General features: G+C 57.0%; 1 protein-coding gene across 1 annotated transcript; it reads right to left on the reverse strand.

Annotated features, from left to right (window-relative positions):
• Positions 1-7624: 7624 nt before the first annotated feature.
• LOC127461237 (keratin, type II cytoskeletal 4-like) lies at positions 7625-18910 on the reverse strand. Its single transcript, XM_051768865.1, has 9 exons — positions 18347-18910; positions 16436-16650; positions 15339-15399; positions 14558-14653; positions 12318-12482; positions 11249-11374; positions 9645-9865; positions 8189-8217; positions 7625-8058 (listed from the first exon to the last, which is right to left on the reverse strand). Exons 1-9 carry the CDS (start codon positions 18908-18910, stop codon positions 7625-7627), a joined length of 1911 nt encoding a protein of 636 aa, XP_051624825.1.
• Between the last annotated feature and the right edge of the window lie 222 nt (positions 18911-19132).

Raw genomic sequence — 19132 nt, forward strand, 5'->3', positions numbered from 1 at the left:
GGTGTCCCTGGTCCAGTCAAGGTGTCCCTGGTCCAATAAAAGGTGTCCGTGGTCTAGTGGAAGGTGTCCCTGGTCCAATAAAAGGTGTCCCTGGGCAAGTGGAAGGTGTCCCTGGTTCAACAGAAGGTGTCCCTGGTCCAATAGAAGGCATCCCTTGTCCAATAAAAGGTGTCCCTGGTCCAACAGGTGTCCCTGGTCCAGTGGAAGGTGTCCCTGGTGCAATGGAAGGTGTCCCTGGTCTAGTAGAATGTGTCCCTGGAAGGTGTGTCCAGTGGAAGGTGTCCCTGGTCCAACAGAAGGTGTCCCTGGTCCAATAAAAGGTGTCCCTGGTCCAATAAAAGGTGTCCCTGGTCCAATAAAAGGTGTCCCTGGTCTAGGGGAAGGTGTCCCTGGTCCAATAAAAGGTGTCCCTGGTCCAATAGAAGGTGTCCCTGGTCTAGTGGAAGGTGTCCCTGGTCCAACAGGTGTCCTTGGTCCAACAGAAGGTGTCCCTGGTCTAGGGGAAGGTGTCCCTGGGCCAGTAGAAGGTGTCCCTGGGCAAGTGGAAGGTGTCCCTGGTCCAGTGGAAGGTGTCCCTGGTCCAATAAAAGGTGTCCCTGCTCCACTGGAAGGTGCCCCTGCCTATGGTAGGGGGTGGAACTGGATGGGTTTTAAGATCCCTTCCCACACAACCCATTCTGGGCTTCCATTATTCCCTCACTGTGGATCCCAGAATATCCCAAACTGGAAGGGACCCAGGAGGACCATGGAGTCCAGCCCTCAGATCCCATTCTGGGCTTCCATTATTCCCTCCCTGTGGATCCCAGAATACCCCAAGTTGGAAGGGACCCACAAGGACAGTCAAGTCCAGCCCTCAGATCCCATTCTGGGATTCCATTATTCCCTCCCTGTGGATCCCAGAATATCCCAAATTGGAAGGGACCCAGGAGGGCCATGGAGTCCAGCCCTCAGCCCTGCACAGGCCCATCCCCAGGAGTCCCCCCCTGCGCCCCAGAGGATCATCCAAACCCTCCTGGAGCTCTGGCAGCCTCGGTGAAGCGACAGAAAAGGCATTTTAAAGGTACTGAACCCAGCAGTCACACCCAGGATACCCCAGTTCTGCTCCCAGGGTGCAGCAGATCCACACAGAGCTCAGGGCAGAGTCCTGGGAGAACAAAATGACCAAATCTGGACCCAAAATAGCTCCTGGGGCCTCTTCCCCTGGAGGAGAGGGCGGGTGAGCTGCTGCTGAGCCCTGACAGCTCTGCTGGGGCTCCCATGTCTCCAGTCTGCTGTTCCCACTGGCTGGGCAGGGACTGCCTGCTGGGCTGGCACACAGAGGCCCTGATCCACTTTGCCTCTTTCCCATTCCCACATATTTAAACGGCACCCCAAGTTTTGGCCCGTTTTGTCTCAGTTATTTGGGTTAGGGCAGGTTTTTCTGGGCTTCTCTCCTTGAGGTTTGCACTCCCAGAGGACAATTCCATCCCAGCCAGAGGCTGCTGTTGGGATTTCTCCCGCCAGGTGATTGTGTGATCGATGCATTTCCATCTTGACCTCAAAATTATTCCAATAAAAGAGGCCAATTTTGTGTAAAACTCCCTGCCCAGCTCTCTGGAAGGACGTGATTTGCCTGCTTCATGTTGCCAGTCCTGAGTTTCTGGCTCTTTCCCAGCTCTGATTCCTTTTAAAGACCTTTGAACCTTCCATTCAAAACGCCTCCAAAAGCAGATTTTTAACCAGCATGGAAAACACTCCCACAAATTTTCCTTTTTTTACTTCCTGGAGTCCCTGGGGGGGGGAAAAAAAAAGGGAAAAAAGAAGAAAGCTCCGGTTGAACGGGGTGTGGTGACACTTTCTGGCATCTCAGACTTTGTAAATCTGTGTCTGGAGTATTTTATTCACCAAATTTCAGAGCTCAGCTGGTTTTCAGCACTGGCTTTGCCCGGGCCCTGCACATGACTGGGAATTAAACACGTTTCCAGGACAGGACTCTACACGCCCTTCAAAACACCTCCGTGAGCCCCAAGTGCTCCAAACCCACGAGGGACGAGCTAAAATCCCACTGGCATCTCTGGCAGAGCAGGGAAGCAGCTGCTGCTGAGCACAGAACTCCAAAAATCTGATTATCCGGGGGAAAAGCTGCTGGGGAGGCTCCAAAGGGAGCACAAACAGGGAATTTCCCTCTGCAGGCAGAGATTATTCCAGGCTGGAACAGGCTGGCTTTGGGAAAAGTCGGTGTGAGCCTGCCTGGAATGTCACTTGGGATTCCTGAGTACCCACTGCCTGCAGGATTTGCAGCAAATCCAGGCCTGGGATGTCACCTGGAATTCCCAATCACCCACTGCCTGCAGGATTTGCAGCAAATCCAGGCCTGGGATATCACCTGGAATTCCCAATCACCCACTGCCTGCAGGATTTGCAGCAAATCCAGGCCTGGGATGTCACCTGGAATTCCCAATCACCCACTGCCCACAGGGTTTGCAGCAAATCCAGGTCTGGGATGTCACTGGGAATTCCCAATCACCTCCTGCCTGAAGAGTCTGCAGCAAATCCAGGCCTGGGATGTCACCTGGAATTCCTGAGCACCCACTGCCTGCAGGGTTTGCAGCAAATCCAGGCCTGGGATGTCACTGGGAATTCCCAATCACCCACTGCCTGAAGAGTTTGCAGCAAATCCAGGCCTGGGATATCACCTGGAATTCCTGAGCACCCACTGCCTGCAGGGTTTGCAGCAAATCCAGGCCTGGGATATCACTTTGGATGTCACTTGGTATTCCTTAGCATGGGGTTTGCAGCAAATCCAGGCCTGGGATGTCACTGGGAATTCCCAATCACCCACAGCCCGCAGGGTTTGCAGCAAATCCAGGCCCGGCTGCGATGGGAAGACGAGGTTTGTGTTCACAAAACCAGGTTTGTGTTCACAAGACGAGGTTTGTGTTCACAAAAGGAGGTTTGTGCTCACAAAAGGTTTGTGTTCACAAAACCAGGTTTGTGTTCACAAAAGGAGGTTTGTGTTCACAAAAGGAGGTTTGTGTTCACAGAATGAGGTTTGTGTTCAGGGTTCCCCAGGGAAGGCAGATGGGCCTGAAGCTGCCAGACGGGTTCGGGGCCGCCGGGAGAGCCGAGTGAGCGGAGTGAGCAGCGGAGTGAAGGGAATGGGATTAAAGGTGGGGCTGCCCAGAGAGGGGGAACCGTCACTGGGGCTCTCACCCTCCCCTCCCTCCGGCCCCGCCGTGCAGGAGGGGTGAGAGCCACAAAAAACACCCCCTGTCCCTCCTGGGCTGGGCTGTGGCCGGGAGCAAACCAGGCCTGGGGGCTCCGGAGCCAGAGGAGGACGTGGGGATTCCGGGGGGATTCTGTCTGTCCTGGGGATTCCGTCTGTCCGGGGGGATTCTGTCTGTCCTGGGGATTCCGTCTGTCCCTGGGGATTCTGTCTGTCCGGGGGGATTCCGTCTGTCTGTCTGTCCCTGGGGATTCCATCTGTCCGTGGGGATTCCGTCTGTCCGGGGGGATTCTGTCTGTCTGTCTGTCCGTGGGGATTCCGTCTGTCTGTCTGTCCTTGGGGATTCTGTCTGTCCCTGGGGATTCCGTCTGTCCCTGGGGATTCCCTGGGGATTCCGTCTGTCCGCCGGGATCGGCTCTGCCAGAGCCCGGGTTCCGAGAGGAAGAGGGGAATGGAAGTCAAACACACAGAATAAATCCCTCCCCGGGAGGGGGGAGGCTCTGGAATGGGTTTCCCAGAGGATGCCCCATCCCTGGAAGTGTCCAAGGCCAGGTTGGAGCCGCCTGGGACAGAGGGAGGTGTCCCTGCCCGTGGAACTGGATGGACTTTAAGGTCCCTCCAACCCAACAATTCCATGATTCCGTGATTCCAGACTCTGCCAGTCTATAAAGGGGCATGTCCAGAGTGACCCCCTGCAGGATTTGGCCTCCAATGTGTCCCAGACCCACAGTCCTGGACTTCTTTCTCTCCAAAACACCCTGAGCTCCGTGACCAGGAGAGGCTGGGAAGGGTGGGGCTGTCCAGCCTGGAGAAGGAGAGGTGGGGGTGTGGAGACCTCCCAGCACCTTCCAGGATCTGAAGGGGTGACAAGGAAGCTGGAGGGGGACTCTGCAATCACATTATCCAGGACAAGGATAATGGGTTCAAAGGGAAAGAGGCGGAATTGAAGTTAATGTACAGAATAAATTCCTTTCTGGGAGGGTGGGGAGGCCCTGGGATGGATTTCCCAGAGAAGCTGTGGCTGCCCCATCCCTGGAAGCTTCCAAGGCCAGGTTGGAGCCACCTGGGATAGTGGGAGGTGTCCCTGCCCGTGGAACTGGATGGGCTTTCAGGTCCCTTCCAACCCAACCATTCCATGATCCCACAATTCTGGACTCTGCCCATCCACAGAGGGGCACACCCAGAGCTGCACCGTGCAGGATTTGGCCTCCAGCCTGCCCCCAAACCACACTGCTGGCCTTTTTCTCTCTCCCAAACACCCTGATCTACATGAACACCTGAGAGCAGGCAGCAGCAATCGTGGGTTTTGCAACACCTGCGAGTGGAGGACAGGGATGATTAAAGGTTTTCTCCCAGAAAGGCAGGAGCTGCTGGGCTGCTTTGGTCCCCCGGGGACCTGGCTGGGGTTGGGTGTGCAGGTATTGCTTGGCAGGGACACCATCAGCATAAATTATGAGCTGTCGGGGCACTGGAAGCTTCTTGTTTGGGTGTTTCTGCTTCTTATTTACATGGAAATGAGGCGAAGTCCGAGCTGAAAACAGGGAGGGACCCAATTCCAAACCACCTGTGGGCGGGGGAGTTTTGCCTCCTCACCAAGGGCTGGTCCACTTGGCTTTCAGCACCCCCGCCCAGGCACTGCTGCATTTATTAAAGTCTCATCAGTGCCCTGCCCCTCGTTGATCTCCCCCAATAAACCCCCCGAGAAGCCCCAGCATGGGGAGCCCGAACCCACCGAGCCCATGAGGGGACAGGACCAGGGTGGATTTGGGGACAGAACCAGGGTGGGTTCAGGGACAGGACCAGGGTGGGTTCGGGGACAGAACCAGGGTGGGTTTGGGGACAGGACCAGGGTGGGTTTGGGGACAGAACCAGGTTTGGGGACAGAACCAGGGTGGATTTGGGGACAGGACCAGGGTGGGTTCGGGGACAGAACCAGGGTGGATTTGGGGACAGGACCAGGGTGGGTTCGGGGACAGAACCAGGGTGGATTTGGGGACAGAACCAGGGCTGGGTTCAGGGACAGAACCAGGGTGGATTTGGGGACAGGACCAGGGTGGGTTCGGGGACAGAACCAGGGTGGGTTTGGGGACAGAACCATGGGTGGGTTTGGGGACAGGACCAGGGCTGGGTTTGGGGACAGGACCAGGGTGGGTTTGGGGACAGAACCAGGGTGGGTTCATCCCCAGCACACCAGCGAGCTCAGGCCGAGCCTGGCAGGAGGGCTGAGCTCAGGCCGAGCCTGGCAGGAGGGCTGAGCTCGTCCTCCAGCCCTGGGAAGAAGCCCTGAGTCAGCAGGGAAGTCTGGGAAGCCGAGTGGGACGTGGGGGAATAAATCACCGGGAATTAGCGCCCGGCTCTGGGTGAACCTTTCACGGGGCAAACGAAGCCACCCACGCCCTGTGCTGCTCCCAGAGCTCCCTGTGCTGCTCCCAGAGCTCCCTGTGCTGCTCCCAGAGCTCCCACACTGGCTGAGGAGACCTGGATTTGTCCAAAGGGCAGCTCAGAGGGGGGTTGGCTCGGGACTGGCTCCCAGGGGAGCCGTGGGAAGGGAGAAGCCGCAGGGCTGGTTGGTTTTCCCGGCATCCAGCTGTGCATCCAGCTGTGAGTGTCACCCTGAGTGTCACCCTGAGTGGCACCACGGCCAGACCTTCCCAGCCTTGTCACAGAGACCTGTCAGAGGGTCAGTGGCCCTCTGGGAACTGAGGACTCTGCCAGAGCTTCAGGAGTGCTGGGACAGCGCTGGGACACAGGGGGGGATGTTCGGGGTGTCCTGTGCAGGGCCAGGAGTTGGACTCGGTGATCCTCATGGGTCCCTTCCCACTCAGGATATTCCATGATATTGTGCTCCTTGTGGGTCCCTTCCAGCTCTGGTTATCCCGTGATTCCATGATTTTAGAGGTCAGGGAGTGTTTGGACAATGCTCTCGGGGACAAGGTGGGATTTTTGGGGTTGGCCCGTGCAGGGCCAGGACTTGGTCTGGATGACCACTGTGGGTCCCTTCCCACTCAGGATATTCCACGAGTCCCTGACCCTCGTGGAGAAGGTTGTGGGTTTGATCCCTGGATGGACCATTCCCTTAAGAGTTGGACTCGATGGTCCTTGGGGGTCCCTTCCAACTCAGAATATCCCGGCATTCCAAATCCCAGTCTCCCAGAGTGGGGGGAGAGGGTTTTCCCCTCCCTGGAAGGGGTGTTGGAGGGGCCCATCCAGCCACAGCTCCGGACTCTGCTCTCTGGGAGGGTTCCCACGTTTTGGGGTGGGTGGGGGCCGGGAAGGAGCCCCCGGGGCTGCATTTTTGGGAAGCTGCACTTTGGCTTTCTCCAACCAACCCACTCCGTGAGAGGGTTCCAGGGGTGGGCTGGGGGATTGTTCCTCTCTGGCCACCTGAGCTGCTCCTCAGGGATTCCTTTGAACGAGGCCTGGCTGCCTTTTTGTGCCCCCAGAGCTCCCAGACCCCGGGAGAGATCCCAGGAGTTCTGCACATCCCACGAGGGTTTAAATATCATCCTTTCCAGACTTCCTCGTGGCCACACTAATCACTGGCTGGGACAAAGGCATGCAAAGGTGCCTCGGGAAGGAGAGCAGACAAAAACTTCGCTAAAACTCCGCTTCTTGAAGCTCCAAACCCCACCCCTTTGGAGACTCTGAGGAAATCTGTAATGCCGAGGAGGGAAATCAAGCCCAGCATGAATTATGCATTTCGTTTATTGAAGGCACAGCTGAAAGGCTGGAGTAAGCGAAGGGTAATCAACTCTGTTCACTTACACATGAAAAGCTTTAAATCTGTCTGGTACACACAGGAAAAACAACTCATGCATTAACCTACAGAAGTATAAGGTGCTCGTCGGGCTGTAATTAAACTCTGCTCTGCCAAACCCGGTGGAGCAACTCGGACCAATTTACATAAGTGTTACCAACCCTCCGGTAAACAGGAAAAATTGGCTTTTCTGCTGTCATTAAAGGAGTTAAATTACAGCTGCAGCTTCGTCTCGGACAATTAAACTGTGGCTTCTCTCTCTGAAGTCGGGGATGAGCAAATTTCTCATCCTTTTTTGCAAGAGCTGCGTCGGGGAAAGAAAGTCCCCGCTGGGCAGGGGTCAGGCGGGGCAGGGCCGATGTGTGGAGACAGGGACGGGCTCTGAAATGAAAACCTCACCCGGCTCGGGGCGCGGGCGGGGGGTCTGGGGGGGACTTTCCCGCACTGAGGACACGAGAGGGAGGGCGGGTGTTTGGTCCTGCAGAGAGTTGGCGGCAGAGCGCCCCGCGGAGCGCAGGGTGCGTGATGCCCGGAGCTGTCGGGGGGGTGGGACAGGGACAGGGAGAGGGGGGGAACACTGTTTTGTTTGTTTTCCTGCAGAAATGCTGGTTATTTTTTCCAACGGCGTCGCGCCGGGGGAGGGCGGTGCGGGGGGGTCTCTCTTACCGGCTCGTTCTGACCACGCGCACGGCCGTGCCGAACCTGCTGCCCGCCCCGCACACCCCCGCGCCGGGCAGCAGGACGGCGCCGGGCCCGCACTGCTCCACCCCGGCGCACACCACGCCGCCCAGGTTGCCCAGGTTGCCCAGGTTGCCCAGGTTGCCCACGGCGGGGGCGCACTGGACGCTCTCCACGCCGGGCATCACCTCCCTGCCCACGCAGCCCGCGGCGCTGCGGGCCCCGAAGCCGCCGCCCGCCTTGGGCAGGCAGTCCACGCTGCGGGCGCTGAAGCCCGCCGTGCCCACCGCGAAGGACGGGCCCAGCCCCAGCCCCAGCCCCAGCCCCGCGCCCGCCCCGCCCGCCTTGACGGAGCATTTCCCGGCGAGTCCCGACAGCGAGCGGCACTCCCCGACCGTGCCACCGCCGCTGACCACGGCTGCGGGACAGAAAACACCCTGGGTCACCGCCGGGGCAGCCGGGAGCGGCTCAGGGGGGGTTAGGGGAGGGTTTGGAGTTCAGGGGTTAAATAATTCAGGAGTTAAAGTCAAGGGGGTTCATCCACTCACCTACGCTCACGGGGTTGCCGGTGCATATCCTGTGGGGAAAAGAGGGGTCTGAGGGACGCGTTTAGGGAAATATTCCTCCAACAGAGGCATTTCCAAAGCAAATTGAGATTTGCTGCCCGGCCGCCGCCCCCTTAAAAAGCCGGCGGGTCCTTCAGCCCCTCCGGGTGTGAGGAGCTGGGTCAAACTGCCCGCTGCGGGCTGGGATCCCAGAATTCCTGGACATCCCGATATCCCATGCTCCCTTCGGAGGGGATGTTAAGGTGTTTGGGAGGCGGGGGAGGGATCTGAGTGCACTGGGGGGAGGAGGAGGAGGAAAGGGGGGCGATGGTCCCCCTCTGCACCCACGAGGAGAGAAGAGAAACCCTGTTCCCCCTCTGCACCCATTAGGAGAGAAAAGAAACCCTGTTCCCCCTCTGCACCCACGAGGAGAGAAAAGAAACCCTGTGCCCCCTCTGCACCCAGGAGGAGAGAAAAGAAACCCTGTGCCCCCTCCGCACCCATTAGGAGAGAAAAGGGGGGATGTGTAGCAGGGATGTTCCACCCATTCAGAGAGGAAAGGGACCCTGTTCCCCCTCTGAACCCCTGGGGAGAGAAAAGGGATAACACACCCACTCTGCACTCATGGGGTGAGAAAAGGGGTGATGTTCCATCCATTTGGACAGAAAAGGGACCCTGCTCCCCTCTGCACCCAGGGGGAGAGAAAAGGGATAACACACCCACTCTGCACTCCTGGGGTGAGAAAAGGGACTCTGCTCCCCTCTGCACCCTTGGGGTGAGAAAAGGGACCCGGTTCCCCTCTATATTCACAGGGTGGGAGAAGGGACCCTGTTCCCCTCTGCACCCATGGAAGAGAAAAGGGGTGATGTTACACCCATTGGGACAGAAAAGGGATCCTGCTCCCCTCTGCACCCACGGGGACAGAAGAGGGATGGTGTTCTCCCCCTGCACCCATGGAAGAGAAAAGGGGCCCTGCTCCCCCTCTGCACTCACAGGGTGGGAAAAGGGACCCTGTTCCCCTCTGCACCCATGGGGAGAGAAAAGGGACAAGGCACCCACTCTGCACCTATAGGATGAGAAAAGGCACCCTGCTCCCCTCTGCACCCATGGAAGAGAAAAGGGACCCTGCTTCCCTCTTCATCCATGGAAAGGGGACCCTGCTCCCCTCTGCACCCACAGGGTGAGAAAAAGGACCCTGCTCCCCTCTGCACCCTTGGAAAATGGACCCTGCTCCCCTCTGCATCCATGGAAAAGGGACCCTGCTCCCCTCTGCATCCATGGAAAAGGGACCCTGCTCCCCTCTGCACCCACAGGGTGAGAAAAAGGACCCTGCTCCTCTCTGCACCCATGGGGAGAGAAAAGGGCCCCTGCTCCCCTCTGCCCCCGGGGTGCCTCCTTTCCCTCTCCTCCTGGGGGGTTTTCCCGACCCTCCTCCCGAGGCCCCCCCGGGATCTCCCACCTGCTCTCCTCCCCCTCCAGCAGCGTCCTGTACGTGGCGATCTCGATGTCCAGGGCCAGCTTGACGTTGAGCAGCTCCTGGTAGTCCCTGAGCAGACAGGCCATCTTGTCCTTGGCCTGCTGCAGGGCCGTCTGCAGGTCCACCAGCTTCTGGCGCGCGTCCTTGAGGGCGCAGTCCCCGCGCTGCTCCGCGTCGCAGATGGCTGTTTGCAGGGCCGAGATCTGGGGAGGGGACGGGGGGACAACCCTGGCGTGAGTCAGGGTGGGAGGCACCTCCCAGCCCAGCCAGTCCCACCCCGACCTTCCACGGGTCGCTCCAAGCCCCGGCCAACCCGGCCCTGGGCACCTCCAGCTGCCACTTCTCTTGGCAGAGAGGGTGATGGGGGGATATAAACAGGGATCTCCACAGGGTTGCTCCTGTAACCCCTCATTTCTCAGTGAGACAGTGCCAGGGAGCCCAAATTTCAGCTGGATTGGTGGTGGCCAGGAGGGATATCAAGAGGGATCTCCACTGGGTTGCTCCTGTACCCCCTCATTTCTCAGTGAGGAAGTGCCAGGGAGTCCAAATTTCAGCTGGATTGGTGGTGGCCAGGAGGGATATCAAGAGGGATCTCCACAGGATTGTTCCTGTACTCCCTCATTTCTCAGTGAGGAAGTATCAGAGAGCTCAAATTTCAGCTGGATTGGTGGTGGCCAGGAGGGATATTGAGGGATCTCCACAGGGTTGCTCCTGTACCCCTCATTTCTCAGTGAGACAGTGCCAGGGAGTCCAAATTTCAGCTGGATTGGTGGTGGCCAGGAGGGATATCAAGAGGGATCTCCACTGGGTTGCTCCTGTAACCCCTCATTTCTCAGTGAGACAGTGCAGGGAGCCCAAATTTCAGCTGGATTGGTGGTGGCCAGGGGGGATATTGAGGGATCTCCACAGGATTGCTCCTGTACTCCCTCATTTCTCAGTGAGGAAGTGTCAGAGAGCTCAAATTTCAGCTGGATTGGTGGTGGCCACTGGTGATATTGAGGGATCTCCACTGGGTTGCTCCTGTACTCCCTCATTTCTCAGTGAGACAGTGCCAGGGAGCCCAAATTTCAGCTGGATTGGTGGTGGCCAGGAGGGACATAAACAGGGATCTCCACAGGGTTGCTCCTGTACCCCCTCATTTCTCAGTGAGGAAGGGTCAGAGATCCCAAACTTCACCTGGATTGGTGGTAGCTGAGCAGTTTGGGGTGAAAGGAAAGGGACATTTTGGCTGCACCCTGTGGGGAACTGAGGAAACACTGATCCTGTTACAGCCAAACCAACCAGCCTCTTATTCACCAAGTGAGAAATGAATCTGCTTTTCTGTGTGCATTTGAAGCTCCTTTGTGTGCATTTTGAGTGTGTTTGAAGCTCCTTTGTGTGCATTTTGAGTGCATTTGAAGCTCCTTTGTGTGTATTTTGAGTGCATTTGAAGCTCTCTAATGTGCATTTTGAGTGCATTTGAAGCCACAAACAGACCCAGCCTGGGGAGGGGGTTCTTGGCCGCCCTGCAGGGTGGGAGCTGCTGAGGACTCCTCCCTTTGCAGGAGGAGTTTCCCAGCCCCGTGGGACCCAGCCCCTGGTCCTACCTGTTTCTTCACGTTATCGGACTCGCACTGCAGCTTCTGGATCATCCTGTTCAGCTCGGCGATCTCGCTCTGGTTGTTCCTCAGGTCGTCACAGAACTTGCCCCGGCTGCTGTGCAGCTCCTCCAGCTGTGGCACAGGGGAGGGCACGGTGGGGACGGGCCCAAACTGCCCCTTCCAGGGCAGGTGGAGACTCTCCAGACACCCCCTCGGCCCGGACCGGGCCCCATCCCGGGTGGGTGCCGGGCTGGGCAGTCTTGGAGCTCTTTTCCAAGATTTTCCCTCGGGAAAACGAGGCTCCTCGTGGGCGTGCACAGGGGAATGTCTGTCCCACCACCTCGCTTCAGACGTCCCCAAAGCAACCCCACGACCTGCCGGGCTCTGCTTTTACCCCAGAGTCTCAAACCACACTTTTAATGTCGCTTTTGGGGTTGTTTTGGTTTTTTTTTCTGGCCAGACTTTGTTCAGGTTATGAGAAATAAAAGTGAGGTTTTACAGGCAGCTGTGAGATGTCCAAGTCTCGGAGTGGACTCGGGTGTCAGGGTCTTTTTTTCAGTCAGTTAAGGGAAATGTAAAAACTTAAAACTTAAAAATTAAAATCTTTCGGGGCCATGGGAGAGTTTGGTCCACGGGGGGGGTTTCTTTTCTCTCTTGGGGCTAAGAGCAAAGGAAGATCCATCACTTTTGACAGAGTGGCCGATTAGAAAGAAGGGAAAGCCCCTTTTCAGTGAAAAGAAACCTTTTTAGGCAAAAGTGAATATATTAAGCTCATCTAAAAAAAGGTGGGACTTTGTAAAACTATAAAATGCACGAAATTTAAACCCAAGGGGTCTTTTCTCCCCGCAGAACTCGGTGTGAGACCGGACCCAGCACACTGAATAAACCCTTCCTTTGTGTTTGGGGAGTTTTTGCCTCCTTTCCAAATTCGAGGGAGGAATTTCACTCCCAGGGTGACCCCCCCGAGGGGTCCCTTCCACCCTGAGGTGTGACCCTGCGGCCCTGAACCCACCCAGGCAGCGTGGGGAGGACAGAGGGGGGTCCCAGGGACGGGGTCTGGAGGGGTTTCACTCACCCTGGTCTGGTAAAACGCCTCCACCTCGGCCTTGCTCTTCTGGGCGATCTCCTCGTAGCAGCACTCCACGCTCTTGATGATGCCCTCCATGTCCAGGTCCCGGCTGTTGTCCATTTGCACGATGACCGACGTGTCACAGAGCTGGCAGTCCAGCTGGGCTCTCTCCTGCGGGACCCAGGGAATGTCAGGACCACCCCTGACCCATCCAGGGCACGTCAGGACCACCCCTGACCCACCCAGGGAATGACAGGACCACCCCTGACCCATCCAGGGAGCATCAGGACCACCCCTGACCCACCCAGGGAGCATCAGGACCATCCCTGACCCACCCAGGGAGCATCAGGACCACCCCTGACCCATCCAGGGAGCATCAGGACCACCCCTGACCCATCCAGGGAGCATCAGGACCATCTCTGACCCATCCAGGGAGCATCAGGACCATCCCTGACCCACCCAGGGAGCATCAGGACCACCCCTGACCCACCCAGGGAGCATCAGGACCATCCCTGACCCACCCAGGGAGCATCAGGACCATCCCTGACCCACCCAGGGTAGGTCAGGACCATCCCTGACCCACCCAGGGAGCATCAGGACCATCCCTGACCCATCCAGGGAGCATCAGGACCACCCCTGACCCACCCAGGGAGCATCAGGACCATCCCTGACCCACCCAGGGAGCATCAGGACCACCCCTGACCCATCCAGGGAGCATCAGGACCATCCCTGACCCACCCAGGGAGCATCAGGACCACCCCTGACCCATCCAGGGAGCATCAGGACCATCTCTGACCCATCCAGGGAGCATCAGGACCATCCCTGACCCACCCAGGGAGCATCAGGACCACCCCTGACCCACCCAGGGAGCATCAGGACCATCCCTGACCCACCCAGGGAGCATCAGGACCACCCCTGACCCACCCAGGGAGCATCAGGACCATCCCTGACCCACCCAGGGAGCATCAGGACCATCTCTGACCCATCCAGGGCATGTCAGGACCATCCCTGACCCACCCAGGGAGCATCAGGACCATCTCTGACCCATCCAGGGCATGTCAGGACCACCCCTGACCCAGCCCAGCCCAGCCCAGGGGTGGTTGGGAGAGGGGGAAGAGCTGGGGGAGCTTCTCCCACCACAACCCCCGAGTGCAGGAGGGGATTCTCCGCTCGGGTGACGGATCCCCAGCAAGAGCTGGAAGCTGGGACCTGTTTTGGTGGCACAGTTTGGGATTTGGGGGGGGCAATTCCCTCTTTGCCAGCGTTTTTCTGGCTGTGAGACCCTCGAGTTCTTTTTGCCTCACTGAGCACCCCCAGGAGGGTTTTGGCTCAAAAAGGGGTCAATTCAAACCATCCCCGTGTGTTTTCTTAAAAAACTTGTGATGTTTTAGGCAGAAGTGTTGCTTTCACCAAAATATTGTGATATAAATACTGATACAAATATAAATACGTATTTACATATTCTATAAATATATATTATATATTATATATAATATATTATATAATATGTATAATATATAATATATATGTATGTAATATATATGTGTATTCTATATATTATATGTTTATATAATATATGTATATAATATATATTATATGTATATATATAATGTATATTATATATTATATAATATACACTATATATAATATGTATATTTAACTATATATTATATATATTATATTTATCTAATATATAAGTATATATTTATATCGGTATTTATAATATATGTTATAGTATATGTATTATATATAATATAATATATGTTTGTTATATTCTATATTATATAATATAGAATATATAATATAGAATATATAATATAGAATATGTAATATATATAAATTTTTGTATGTATAAATTCTGATTCAAATAGGAAGCGTTACTGCCATCAAAATATTCTGTATAAAAAAAAAAAGAAAAAAAGCTAAAAAAGCCAAAAGGTGGTAAGTGCAAAATGCGATGTAAAAAGATGTTAAAAAGTAATAAATAAATAAATAAATAATGTAAAAAAATAAAATAAATAAAAAAAAAAAAAAGCCAAAAGTAAAAAAAAGCACTAAAAATATCTGGCCATCCCGGGGATGGTTTGGATCAGAATTTGGGAGGCAACAATGCAGGAGACAACCAATGTGTGCGATAATTCTGCTCACAACCCCCCGGGGATTTTTGGGCTGCACTCGCGGGGTTCTCAGCAGGGCCCCCTTTGCCTGGCCCTGGTTTGGGGGGGCAGGGGGTCCCGAGCTCTCACCTCGGCGTAGATGCACTTGAGGAACTCGAGCTGCTGCCGCAGGAGCCCCACCCTCACCTCCAGCTCCTCCTTGGTCAGGTACAGGCAGTCCACGTCCTGCGGGGCACAGGAGCTCGTGAGGAGGGGAGGGGGGCAGGGACCGGGTGTGTTTGGGGTATCCCAGGTGTGTTTTGGGGGGTCCCGGGTGTATTTTGGGCTATCCCAGGTGTATTTTGGGGGTCCCAGGTGTGTTTTGGGGGGTCTCAGGTGTGTTTTGGGGTATCCCAGGTGTGTTTGGGGGGTCTCAGGGGTGTTTTGGGGTATCCCAGGTGTGTTTGGGGGGTCTCAGGTGTGTTTTGGGGTATCCCAGGTGTGTTTGGGGGGTCTCAGGTGTGTTTTGGGGTATCCCAGAAGTGTTTGGGGGGTCTCAGGGGTGTTTTGGGGTATCCAAGGTGTGTTCGGGGGGTCTCAGGGGTGTTTTGGGGTCCCAGGTGTGTTTTGGGGGGTCTCAGGTGTGTTTTGGGGTATCCCAGGTGTGTTTGGGGGGTCTCAGGTGTGTTTTGGGGTATCCCTGGGCAGAGCCCGGCTGTGCTGCCGGATCCGGAGGAAACCTCACAGTTTCCAGCCCGGGCTTTGTGTTTTCTGTGCTTAAAAACCCCACCGAGGTTCTCCCAGTTCGTGGAGCTGCCTCATTTTTGGGGCTCCCCGGGCAGTGCCGCGGTGCCAGGACTCCCCACGTCCCTCCTGGCCCCTTCTCCCCCCGGCTTTGCCCTTTCCCAGCTGGTCCCTGGGGTGACTTCACCTTCTTGAGCACCACGAACTCGTTCTCGGCCGCCGTGCGCTTGTTGATCTCATCCTCGTACCTGCGGGAGGAGAGAGAATGGGGGGGTCCTGAGCCCTGGGGGTGCCCCCTCCGCCCCCCAGGCGGCCCTTGGAGACCCTGGAAAGTGAGGCTTGGCTCTGGCACCTCTTTTTCCATTATTATTTTTCGCTTTGTTGCCGTTCCTCCCCTCCCTTTGCTCAGCAGTTTGAAACGCTCCGCGCCGGCGGTTTGGAGTCAGAGGGCAGAAAACGGGGCCAAACCACGAGAAAGGCAAAGCCCCGGCCCGGGCTGGAGGTGAGACTTGGCTTTGCCTCTCCCAGCCCCGCCGCTTTGTGAGAGGTTTCTCTGAAGCGCCCAGGACTCTGCCCGGGGGGGTTTTTGGGGAGACTGTGGCCAAAAACGCCCCGGGGGAAGGGTCAGGAGCTTGAGCAAGCCGTGACACTGCCAGGGCAGCGGGGAGCAAAGCCGGGCGGGGATGAGTCAGGAACTGCAAGAGCTTTCCCAAGAGGACGCCGCTCTGAGCTGGACCTTCGCGGGGGTGGCTCAGCAAGAAAAGCCCCCGGGGTGCCGGGCTGGAAAATCCCGGAGAAAGGGGTGTCCAGCGTCCCGGTGTGTGGCTCAGCAGAGCACACGGGGAGGTATCCAGGGGTGGCTGCGGCTCAGATTGACAAACCCGCTCCCACATTCCCTCTGGGAAGGGAGAAGGAACCCCAGCACCGTGTGGGTGAGGAGTGGGGTGGAGATAAAGAGGCTGAGGGTGCTGTGGGACAGATCCGGGGGAGCCCCAGGCACAGATACGGGGGAGATCTGACTTGGCAAAGCACGGGCGAGGGCAGGAGGGAGAGGAGAAGCGGCTCCCTGCCCCTGTCCCTGAGGAAGCCGTGGCTGAGGAGCTCTCCCAGTCCAGCCCCATCACCTGGAGTGCAGCGGTGGGACCCCAGCACAGGAAACCAGCCCGGTCCTGCCGTGCCCTGCCCCGCGTCCCGGGTTTTGGACACATCCAGTGCAGCCTCCTGGGATTCCCACTCCGGGCAGCGACCCCCCGGGAGCGCAGATTCCCTCCGGCCGGGACTTACTTGCACTTGAACTCCTGGACCAGGTCCCGCAGACAGCGCTCCTCGTTCTCCAGCCGCTCCCTCTCCCCCATCACACATTCCAGCTGCTTCCTCAGGTTGCAGATGAAGTTCTCGAACACGGGCTCCAGGTTCCTGCGGGAGGCTGGCAGGACATACTGCTGCAGCAGCTCCCACTTGGTGGTCAGCACCTTGTTCTGCTGCTCCAGCAGCCTCACCTGGGGGCGGGAGGGGTTGGGACAGTCAGGAAACCCCCTCCTGGCCCGGCCAAAAAAGGGGGTTCTCCACTTGCAAAAGGCAAAAATCCGAATTGCAAATGGTGGAGCGGGCCCGGCATCTCCCGTGAGCCCGGGCTGGTCCCACCCAGGACTCGCATCACAGGCTGGGCAACATCAAAGCCTGTGCTCTGTGCTGATCTGGGCTCAACCAGACACCTCCCCTTCCCCCGGAGGATCCTCAGCCCCATCCAGGGCAGAAATGAGCCTCCCTGAGCACCGGCAGCTCCATCCTGGATCTCATTTGGGTGTATCTGATTTCAGCTCTAACCACGGGTACTTATCATGCCTTTCACTGCCAGATTAAAGGCTCTCTGAGAGCCTTGATGGGTCATGAATAAGTCATTTCTCCGGCTGGGAGCTGCTCCTCCTGGCTTGGTTCGGTTTTTCCAGCTGCTGAACAACTCCCAAGGAAAAGCAGGAGCAGATCAGACACAGCAAATTTTCTTTGCCGTTTGAAAAATCATTTCCCAGAGCGGGTCGCTGAACAGACACGAAAACCCTTCAATTTAGCTAAGGAAACAACGATAAATTACATGTTCTTAGGAAATCACCAAATCATTTCATTGCCAGAGCGGAGGGACAGAGAAATTAAAATTATTCATTTGATTTTAGCCAAGTCTGTCCTTCCCCACCTCGATGAAACACAACTTTAAGAATGCCAAAAGTCCTTCGGGGTTCACAGAGTTGTGAGAGCAACATCAGGTCCTGCACTTGGTTGGAATAAAACTTCCTGGTTTGCCTCTTTACATTCCCATGCCTCCATCCCTTCTCCCACAGCTCTGGATTCACTGAATCCCTGGAGCTGCCCCTGCTGGAGCTCTTTGGTGGGTTGGTGACCATCCAGAGGTGCAGCACTGGTGGGGTTGCCTCGGTGTGAGGCTTAAATCCAAAGTGTCCCAGGTGAGGCCCACCCTGCTCCATCAGAAGGGTTTGGATGTCAGGCTGAGGGAGAAATATCTCCTGGGGCGTCTCTGGATCGTCTCTAAGGTCCCTTCCCACCCAGCCAGTCCATGATTCCATGAATTTTCCTACTGGAAGGGGTCCCTGTCCATGGCAGGGCGTGGAACTGGATCATCCTTACAGTCCTTTCCATCCCAAACCATTCCATAATTCCATGATCTTTCCTAACAGAAGCCATCCCACGGCAGGGGGGTGGAACTGGATCATCTCTAAGATGCTTCCAACTGAAACCACTCCACGACTCCACGACCTTTCCTAGAGGAAAGTGTCCCTGCCCATGGCAGGGGCTGGAACTGGATCATGTTTAAGATCCTTCTCAACCCAACCCAACCCATTCCCCAATTCCACGATCTTTCCTAGAGGAAAGTGTCCCTGCCCATGGCAGGGGCTGGAACTGGATCGTGTTTAAGATCCTTCCCATCCCAACCCGTTCCACAATTCCATGATCTTTCCTAGAGGAAAATATCCCTGCCCATGGCAGGGGCTGGAGCTGGATCATGTTTGAGATCCTTCCCATCCCAACCCATTCCACAATTCCTTGATCTTTCCCACTGGAAGGAGCCCCCTGGAGACCCCACAGCCCTCGGAGTGCGAGGACACAGGGACAGAGGGAGCCATTAACCCTCACCCTAAGCCTGCCCCTGCCCCTGCCCCTGCCCCTGCCCCTGACCCTGACCTTGTCGATGAAGCAGGCGAACTGGTTGTTGAGGTTCTTGATCTGCTCCTTCTCGTGGGTCCTCACTTGGCACTCCTCGGGGTCCACGCCCACGCACAGGGGCTTCAGCAGCTCGGGGTGGATGCTGACGCCGCGGATGCCCTCGGACCGGCCCGCGCCCACGCCCAGGCCCACGCCGAGCCCGCCGCCGTAGCCCCCCACGGCCACGCCGTCGCCCAGCCCGCGGTAGCCGCCCAGGCCGCCGAAGCCGCCGCAGCCGCCGCCGAAGCCCACGACGGCGCCCACGCCGAAGCGTCCCGGGGGCCCGAAGGCGACGCCGCAGCGCCCGACGGCCGGGCCGCCCAGGACCCCCCCGCGGCAGCCGCCGCCGAAGGAGATGCGCTGCCCCCGGCCCAGGTCGCAGACGCTGCGGCTGCTGAAGCCGCCCAGGCCGCAGCGCCGGCCCGAGGGCTGGCACGCCGAGGCCGAGCCGGCGCTGCCGCGGCCCAGCCCGCACACGGCCGAGGCCGAGGAGAAGCCCCGTCGGCCCAGGATGGAGCCCGAGGTGTAGCACTGTCGGCTCATGGCGGCGGGAGCGGCGGCGCGGAGCGGAGGGAGAGGCAGAGCAGATCTCCTGTGGCTCCTCCGAGGCGCGGCCCTTCCCCTTATATACATTTCAGGAGGTGCCTGAGATGCAAAAATTTAATTTATCCGCTGGGTTTGGCCTGCCTGGCAGCGAGGAATGGCTTCCAACATTTCAAACCCACAGCAAACACTTGTATCTCATGCGAAATAATGTGGAAATTA

This window comes from Manacus candei, unplaced genomic scaffold, assembly GCF_025592945.1.
Source record: "Manacus candei isolate 608988 ecotype Guabito, Panama unplaced genomic scaffold, ASM2559294v1 h1tg000098l, whole genome shotgun sequence".
Classification (NCBI taxonomy): Eukaryota; Metazoa; Chordata; class Aves; order Passeriformes; family Pipridae; genus Manacus; species Manacus candei.

Excerpts from the sequence above, each read along its gene's own strand:
- LOC127461237 (XM_051768865.1), bottom strand. The coding sequence starts at position 18,910 with ATGAGCCGACAGTGCTACACCTCGGGCTCCATCCTGGGCCGACGGGGC. Across the intron at positions 15,400-16,435 it reads GTCCAGGAGTTCAAGTGCAA|GTACGAGGATGAGATCAACA; the intron begins GTAAGTCCCGGC and ends CTCCTCCCGCAG. Across the intron at positions 8,059-8,188 it reads CGGCAACCCCGTGAGCGTAG|CCGTGGTCAGCGGCGGTGGC; the intron begins GTGAGTGGATGA and ends TCTGTCCCGCAG.